This window comes from Leguminivora glycinivorella, chromosome 9, assembly GCF_023078275.1.
Source record: "Leguminivora glycinivorella isolate SPB_JAAS2020 chromosome 9, LegGlyc_1.1, whole genome shotgun sequence".
Lineage (NCBI taxonomy): Eukaryota > Metazoa > Arthropoda > Insecta > Lepidoptera > Tortricidae > Leguminivora > Leguminivora glycinivorella.
In genome coordinates, this window is record NC_062979.1 from 18,802,062 (window position 1) to 18,811,647 (window position 9,586).

At 38.2% G+C, this 9,586-nt stretch overlaps 1 protein-coding gene across 1 annotated transcript; it reads left to right on the forward strand.

Annotated features, from left to right (window-relative positions):
* The first annotated feature begins 2,426 nt into the window (after nt 1–2,426).
* Nucleotides 2,427–8,154, forward strand: LOC125229534 (histone-lysine N-trimethyltransferase SMYD5). The gene is made up of 7 exons (XM_048134396.1): nt 2,427–2,623; nt 2,702–2,829; nt 3,031–3,267; nt 4,271–4,508; nt 4,811–4,988; nt 6,815–7,029; nt 7,890–8,154. Exons 1-7 carry the CDS (start codon nt 2,585–2,587, stop codon nt 8,001–8,003), a joined length of 1,149 nt encoding a protein of 382 aa, XP_047990353.1. The 5' UTR covers nt 2,427–2,584; the 3' UTR covers nt 8,004–8,154.
* The last annotated feature ends 1,432 nt before the right edge of the window (nt 8,155–9,586 follow it).

Below are 9,586 nucleotides of genomic sequence, written 5' to 3' on the forward strand. Positions count from 1 at the left end.
AGCGATTATTTCCGAAAATATTAATATTATCAAAAAACGATCTTAGTAAACCCTTATTCATTTTTAAATACCTATCCAACAATATATCACACGTTGGGGTTGGAATGAAAAAAAATATCAGCCCCCACTTTACATGTAGGGGGGGTACCCTAATAAAACATTTTTTTCCATTTTTTATTTTTGCACTTTGTCGGCGTGATTGATATACATATTGGTACCAAATTTCAGCTTTCTAGTGCTAACGGTTACTGAGATTATCCGCGGACGGACGGACGGACGGACGGACGGACGGACGGACGGACGGACAGACAGACATGGCGAAACTATAAGGGTTCCTAGTTGACTACGGAACCCTAAAAATGAATAAGGGTTTACTTTTACTAAGATCGTTTTTAGGGTTCCGTAGTCAACTAGGAACCCTTATAGTTTCGCCATGTCTGTCTGTCCGTCCGTCCGTCCGTCCGTCCGTCCGTCCGTCCGTCCGTCCGTCCGTCCGCGGATAATCTCAGTAACCGTTAGCACTAGAAAGCTGAAATTTAGTACCAATATGTATATCAATCACGCCCACAAAGTGCAAAAATAAAAAATGGAAAAAAATGTTTTATTAGGGTACCCCCCCTACATGCAAAGTGGGGGCTGATATTTTTTTCATTCTAACCCCAACATGTGATATATTGTTGGATAGGTATTTAAAAATGAATAAGGGTTTACTAAGATCGTTTTTTGATAATATTAATATTTTCGGAAATAATCGCTCCTAAAGAAAAAAAAAGTGCGTCCCCCCCTCTAACTTTTGAACCATATGTTTAAAAAATATGAAAAAAATCACAAAAGTAGAACTTTATAAAGACTTTCTAGGAAAATTGTTTTGAACTTGATAGGTTCAGTAGTTTTTGAGAAAAATACTGAAAACTACGGAACCCTACACTGAGCGTGGCCCGACACGCTCTTGGCCGGTTTTTGATCATATTAATATTTTCGGAAATAATCGCTCCTGAAGGAAAAAAAAGTGCGTCCCCCCCCCCTCTATATTTTGAACCTTATGTTTAAAAAAATATGAAAAAAGATCAATAAAGTAGAACTTTATAAAGACTTTCTAGGAAAATTGTTTTGAGAAAAATACGATAAACTACGGAACCCTACACTGAGCGTGGACCGACACGCTCTTGGCCGGTTTTTTTGTTACTCGATATCTCCGAGAATCGTGGACCGATTTTCAAATTATTTTTTTAATCGAACGGGTATAACCCCGAGATGGTCCTATTGGCACCAAGTCCCAGGCGGCGCGGCGCGCGCGCCGCCGCCACGCCGCCTGGGGCGCGTCTTACGTCCTTCCTATACAAAATGTACTGAGGAGACGATTTTTGAATTACACTCAGGTGGCGTGGCGCGGACGTCCGTCCGCGCCCCGAGACACGCGACGCTCTGGTGTGGCCGGTACCTTACGTCCCTAACCTATTAACCGATCCGCCGCGGTGACGCGGCCGGTGCGCGGCGCGCTCCCCCCGCCCCGCGACAGCCGCTCTACGACAACTTTGCACCCTTTTAAATTACTGACATTTACAGTTTCTTAAGCGCGACCTTCACAGTATTAATTTTGATAAAATCATGATTATAGTACACAAAAACCTGGTCTTAAGCAAAAAAATCTCAGTTACAATTTATACCTACTGAGAAATTCATGTTTATTTAAGCGTTAAAAATATATGTTTAAGATCGGTGTTAAATGTCTATATATACTTAATACAATGCAAATTGATATATATATCATGGTCACCATTTTTACCTACCTAGATATTCACATTAAATGAAAACGGTAAAAAAAGTACACAATCAGATTTATTTTCTGTGTAATATCGCTAATAACTGATCGCATCTGAGTGCACCACAAAGTTAATCTAACAAAGTTTTCGGTTAACTATTTTGCTGTTAGCGAAAAGTGGGATAATGTACTTTATCTCATGATTTTTATAAGATATGAATACGATCGTCTTTTTTTTTATCTATGTACATAATTACTATTTGATGCTTAATAATAATACCCAATAAAATATCAAAAAGGACGAGTTATTGAATTATGTCCAGGGTACCTTACTTTTACTCCACTATGGCATTAGTTCGACCACATCACTATTCATAGTAGTGTTTCTATCTACGCAGAATACGCAGAATAATGTAGGTAATTTGTTAATACTAAAAAAATATTTTTAATGTGTTTTATAAATATTTTTCTATTTATAATTAATATTTATTGTTTAAAATTCATATAATTATTTTTGTTCAATTAATAGTTATGTGTGTTTTACTTGAAACAGTGAATTTTGTAATACACATGTGACGCGAAACTTATTGAGGCAAATTATGCGTGAATTGATTCTTTAAAATTGACATTTCAATCAAACGGATCAAACCCCTCCCCCCATCCCGTTCCACAAAATCCACAACGTCAGTCGGCAATTCCTCTGCCACCACCTTTTCGCTAATCGCGGCTTTTCCAATAATAATTTCGAATATAACTTATTCGTAAAACTAACATTTTTAGTTCCTTTTATAGTGAAAAATATACGAAATAGCTAACACCAAAATGTCTGGCTTCGAAATAAAGACATGTAACAGCAAGAAGGTAAGCAAACATATTTGTAAATTCTTATAAGACATACGATTATTACGCGTCTTTTTCTATTCATTATATTAATTGCAGGGCAAAGCGATGTTTTCTACAAAGAACTACGAGCCAGGAGATATAATTCTGGAGGAGGACCCTTTAGTGTCATGTCAGTTCGCGTGGAACGCTGCATACAAATACATAGCATGTGATCATTGTATGAGGTCAGTTGTTAACTATTTTTATTCCAGATGACTATGTTGATCAGAGATATAAAGATTTATTGGTTGCGCACAAATGTACCATTTCCTCAACTATTATTCAAAAACTGAACAGATTGTACTACAAACTAATTGTAATTGACCTAAAGAACCTACCCTTAAAGTTCATGGAAATCAATAAAAATAAGTTGTATATCTTTCTAGGCCTCTAGAAACCCCCGAGCAAAATGTCAGACGTCTGTCAGCCAACCCGGACATGGTGCTCCCTCACCCAGATTGCTATGACATGTGTTTGGACAACATTACTAGTTGCGACCAGTGTGGAGTCTACTACTGCTCCGAGAGTTGTCGGCAACAAGCGTATGCAAAGTATCATAGGACCATATGCTATGACCCGAATGATTTGCAACATCCTATTGTTGTGCTGTTGGAGGCTTGGAAGTGAGTATTTATTTTATTTACACATATAAAAATGAACAGTTTGATAATTTCTTCATTGATTTCTTAGTAGATACCTAATTTTCTGAAATGTTGCGTATGAAAAGAAAAATTGCATATAAAGTATAACAATATTCATTAAAAATACTTTCTATTATCACCATTATTAAGTTTTACTTTTTATTATTATTATTTAATAAGCAGGCAGGTAGTTAAAAAACTGATAGCCTCCAGTGATCATTATGACAGTAATCATAGCCAAGTTGTAGATGTGATGTGCTTGTCTAGTCTATTTTTAAACTGATTCACATTTTGTGCTGAGACCACGTCTTCTGGGAGTTTGTTCCAAGATCTCACTACTCAATTGCTCAAAAAGTGCTTATAAGGGTTACTGTGAGATCTATCAGATCACTCTCTAGCTTTAAGTGGTGACCTCTCAGACGAGTGTTGTTATTTCGCTTGAACATCTCTTGAAATTCCTTGAGGTCATAATGTCCAGTTAGTATTTTGAATGCCTATTAAATCCCCACGTTCTCTGCAATCTCTGCTCTCTTTTCTTTTCTTGTGGGTGATTGTTCTGTAAGTAAATTTGAACAAGTTAAAACCGCTTCCATGAGTGGATAGGGCACGGCTTCCATTTTGCCGTTTCCAGCCGAAAGCAATGCTTGCATTATTTCTTTCCCCTTTCCGAAGAGTGTGTCCAATCAATCTCCATTTTCGTGTCGCAATTTCCTCGTCAACGGGTGTTTGCTGGCATATAGTCCACAGGTCTTGATTTCGGATAGTGTAGTCATGTGGTCATAAAAGGTGAGGTGGTCTTAATTAAAAAATTGTAACAAATAAAATATTGTAGCTTGATGTATACTGAGTCTCAAAAGGATATTTTTATTTTTTATTTATTTATTTAGAAAGCAAACAGCCTTTTACAAGTACGGTTACAAAAAGATATATAAATCTAGGCCTAGAGTTTCCTACTACTGTTAAAACTTCTCTTTTAAATTTCCAGACCGCTCCACTACCCACCAGAAACAACCAGCATCATGCTCCTAGTCCGAATACTAGCCTACATCCAACAGAGCTCAGACCCGAGCTCCGCCGTCGCAACAATCAAGCAGTTCTGCCATCGCACCATGAATGAAGACGAGGAGATTTTGCACAAACTGTTGGGAGAGCAGTTTGTGGACCAGCTCAATATGCTGAGGGAACTTACGGCTAATGTTGTAAATGGAGATGCTGTGCAAGAGGTAACAATCAAATCTTACATACATAAACTCACGCCTCTATTTCCCTTCCCTCCCATCCCTTCAACTATCCCTATTTAAAATATCACGTCAATTCGTCGCTCCGTTTTGCCATGAGAGACGGACAAACAAACAGACACACACGCTTTCCCACTTATAATATTAGTATGGATTATTTCACACAAATTCTAAAATAAAGCACTTGAAAATTATTAGACAAATTTTAGGTCAAGTTGTTTTTAGATACAATATCTATTTGAAAAATCGTAGGATAGATTGTTTTAAAACGAGTATTTTTCTTCCAGTTCCTCACTCCTGACGGTTTCTGCAGCCTCATGGCGCTAGTAGGCACAAACGGGCAAGGCATCGGGACCAGCCCACTGGCCATGTGGGTCAACTCGGTGGTGGAACTGACACTCTCTGACGATGAGAGGCGGCAGTTGGACGTTTTCTTGACTAGGATGTATGATAAAGTGCAGGAAGGTAAGCAATTATTTGAAATACGAACATTCGGCCGAATATTCGGTTCCAGGCTTAGAGTTAAAAACTTTTCAATGATTGCTAATGGGTACTAACTAAGGCTCTTCATGTTCCTATAATGTAGTGCATAAGAGATTATTGTTTCTTAAGCTACGTTATTTTTACTTTTTTACATAATTATTGTAGGTACTTATATTTAACGCATTTTTAACCCCCTTTGGTCCTTAGAATCCTGAAATAGGATGTCATTAATAGTCATTATCCCATGAATTACGAAACAACTTACGCCATTTATTTACTTTTCCCCTCACTAGCTCGGAAACACGTGTTTTGTCCTTTAATACCAGCGGGTAAAAACGCATTTTATCCACTAGAGGGTAAAGTAATTTGACCTTGAATAAAGTCAAATTAACTGGTTTAAAATTTATAAAAGTAGGTGAATCTAGTAATAAAGATGATTTATCACCTATGGAACTACTGGAAGCAGTGATAAACACATTTTTTGCGTTGTAGTTTCCTCGCTTTAGTGAGGGGAAAAGTTTTGTGTTACACTCGGGTGCAAATGTATTTTACTTCTTGTGTGTTAAAAAACTCACAAGTTCAGGATTCTATTCTCGAACCACTCGCTTCGCTCGTGGTTCAACTATAGAATCCATTTCACTTGCTCGTTTTTCAATTCCACACTCGGCGTTAAAATACAACTTTGCCCCCTTGTATAACAAATAACTATTGTTTAACTTTATTCGGTAAATATTCGGCAACAAAACATTGAAAAACTTGCCGAATACCGAATATTCGGCCCATCTCCAGTAAGGATCGTGGTGTGAGAAGAGCATATGTGGGACACCCGGGTAGAAAACGTTTATTATTATTAAGCCCTAAAAGTCCTGTCCGTATTCAGTACCCAACTGGCGTGAAGTAGCGCGGGCAGAGTTGTGATTTCTTGTGTCTGAAGCCAAGATCCTTTTTGGGTTGTTGAGCCTGTGAAGGAAGTAAGTGTGTGTAGGCAAGTTATATGTTTACGCAGGCTTGGATTAAGTAACAATACACAGAACTAGATTTAGATAGAAGAAACAAGTTCATCTATTTGTATAGGGGCTGAGCGTGTCAGATTTCGTACTGAAGTTGTTACTTGCATTTTAAATATGTCTCAGGCCCTTGAGTGTTCATAACTTTTGTGTTGTTGCAATTAAATATTTTTATAACAAGGCATTTTTTTAAATTTTGTTGACTTCAACTTACAAAAATTGACGCCCGAAAGCTGCAAGCTGCGAATAAAGACACGCTAAGTAGATACGTTTGCTTGATCTATGGTATATATGACATCTGTGTAACAATACGTAATTCGTTGCGAGATGGGTTGTCGGCAACAGTCGTACAAACCCTGGTTGACCAAGAAGCCTAGCATTTTTTGTTGTCAACTACTTTTGAGAGAAACTTCGTTCAACAAAGGTTATGTGTCCCGTATCCAGCCCAAGGAATTTGAGATATGTCTTGTCCGAATCCGGTAAGGGCATTTATTTGTGTGATGAGCACAGATATTTGTTCCTGAGTCATGGATGTTTTCTATGTATATAAGTATGTATTTATCTATTTAAGTAAGTAAATCGTCGATTAGCACCCATTAGTACAAGCTTTGCTTAGTTTGGGGCTAAGTTGGTCTGTGTAAGGTGTCCCAATATTTTATTTCTAATATTATGATTTTATGAGTAACATAAGCCCATTTGAAAATATAGGATAGAGTTACTATAGCACCCATCTTTATAATCAAGCCAAGGCACTTATACGTGTCTCTCCGAAAATAAAACCAATTTTAATGTATTTTCCAGAATCCGGCTCCTTTCTAAACACTGAAGGCTCTGGTCTCTTCAAGCTTCAGAGTGCCTGCAACCACAATTGCGCGCCGAACGCCGAATCAACGTTCCCTTACGGCAACCATAGACTACAACTGAAGGCTGTCAAACCCATTAGGCCCGGGGAGGAGATCTGTATCAGCTACTTGGACGAATGCTTCTTGCAGAGGTCCAGGCATTCTAGACAGAAGGTAAGTCACATTTACATTTGTAACTTCTAATCACAACTGTTAATCCACGCATGCGGACAAAAACACGTTTTGAACGTTACTGAAAAAAGCCTAAGTACTGCAAATTGATCGATTTACCGGTAAATCCTAGGTTTCACCGATGCCGATCGTTAAAAGCACGAAATAATACATAAACTAGTATTTGTTGTTCACTTCGCTTCGCTTTTACCAGCGTTGATTCGGTGAATCCTACCCATGTTGTTACCTCTGTTTAATTGTTTTGTCTCTTGTGCATTACTTGTAAACTATGTGAGGTGTGCAATAAAGAGTATTGTATTGTTATCCTTGGTTTTACCATGGCGTCTGTACCTATTAGTGTCAGGGCCGCTAATTGGAGCACAATTTATGACCACATTTACTTAAATACGATATTTGTTAACATTTCGGGCTTTTATCACGTGTTAACGGATTATCGATTAACTTTAACTTCCGTTACATTTGTCAAATGTATCGCTTTAACGATTAACGAAGTTAACTTTTTTAGTAACGGATTAGCGATTATCGAAGTTAACTATTTGATTAACGGTGCCCAGCTATGCTAGTATCATACTGTTTAGTGCGAAATAAGAACGAACAAAGCGCAAGCATCCTCGAGCTTTAGGACTGTTTAGTTTAGTGCTTTGAACATGAAGTGCCAATAATTAAGTTTATGTTTCCGAGGATAAGATATTTTTTTTATTTTTTATAAATGGCCTTACTCTTGGTCACAGACTAGCCAAAGGCAAAGACGCCTACGATGGCGTGAGCTCGCCCAGAAGATGCCTGTTCACTCTTGATTTGAAGGAGAAGATTATTAAAAGATTTTATTAATTTATCAACAGGAGCTCGCCCAGAACTACCTATTTGTATGCGACTGCCACCGCTGTCTCTCCGAGTGCTCTCAGCCCGAGTGCACCAGCGAGGAGGAAATGTCCGAAGAAGACGCGGACGACTGATGCTCTAACCTCCTGGCCTTCTGCTTGCTTGGCCTATAAGAGACTTGTGCAGTGCTTGTTTTCCAGTTTTGAGTGGAAATGGCCAGATAAAGTGTGTTGTGGATTCATGTGAATTTAATAACCTCTTTTTTTTTTTGACGGAGTGGGAATGCTGTTACGCACGATGTGTGGGACTCGCCGTTTCTTTCCCCTCCCCTAGCGAGAGGGGGGAAACTTGGCCCTACCCACTAAACCCACTCCAGCCTTTCATCCTTTCTGCCGTTCGTGAGGGCGCGCTGGGATCGATGTATGTTCATCATTCACCATGGGTGCTATAACCTCCTGGCACTGTGCTTACTCGGCCTGTAAACATGGACCTTATGTAGTGCTTAACGAAATTGCCGGAAATGTGTAGTGAAACTACTGAAGATTTTCAAGTGAATTGTGACTACGTACATAGGTTGTAGCTGGTTTGGTTTACGGGCATTTTCAGAATTTGGGTCCCCCCGATGAGGAGGCACACTGATATTTTATCCCGCCAGGCGGCGCCTGTGCAAGTGTCTAGGCATGTCACTGTCTTTCATTTGTGAGAGAGAGAAAAAAACATTATCTTCTTGCTCTCAATGAAATTATTTATCTGTGCAATGCAAGTGCAAAGGACTAATAGGGTGGCGTCATTTGTCATAACCTTTGTGCCTCATTAGCGTAAGTTGTTAACAAAAATGAACTCGCTGTCAGTTTTGGTGACGACAATTAAGCATAAAATATGTCTAAAAATGTACTTTTTTCACATTCTGATTATAGATTATCTCTTAAACTTTATGTAATTATCACAAAAACAATATTTTTATTGAAATTTCATACTTAACTATCGTCACAATTGGGGGACCCAAATTCTGAAAACGCCCTTAGTGCGTTTTCACATTATCCGATCCGATATCGGAAGTCGGAAGGATTTCAATGGAGAAATACAAAGATGGCGGCGGAAATATATGGGATATCGGTCCGACATCCGATATCGGATCGGATAATGTGAAAACGCACGCAAGTCGACGCAATGACATGGCGCCTATTTTGCGTGATGAGTTGCTGTGCTGGCACTATTCTTGCTAACCCAACCCTTCTCTCTCTCAATATGACCTTAATTGTACAGAAGTAAATTCAGTTCGAAATGCAGAGGGAAGTTTGGACAACTGATTGTAGATAATGAAATGAAACCATATTGGAAGTGAAAAGTGACATTGTGCAAATGTTATAGTTTAATTTGGTTAGAAAATGATGATACAAGCGAGTACTATAATGGCTGCTATGAATAGTAGTTGTCAGTTCTCAAAAAGTTTGTACAAAAATTGAGGAAAAAGTTAAATTAGTTTTTTTAATTCCTATTTTGTTTCGTCGATTTTTTGATGATTTTAGTTAGTTTTGTTTCGTCATTAAGGTATCTATATTTTCTTAATTATAACAATTGTCCTGTATATATTATCTTACGGTAGTCGACTTTTATTACTAAATTTGTGTAACAAAATAGGATCAATTAAAATTTGCTGACGTGGCTATGTACAAATTTTTTGAGATGTGCTGTTGTGAGAAATCTGAAAAATTTA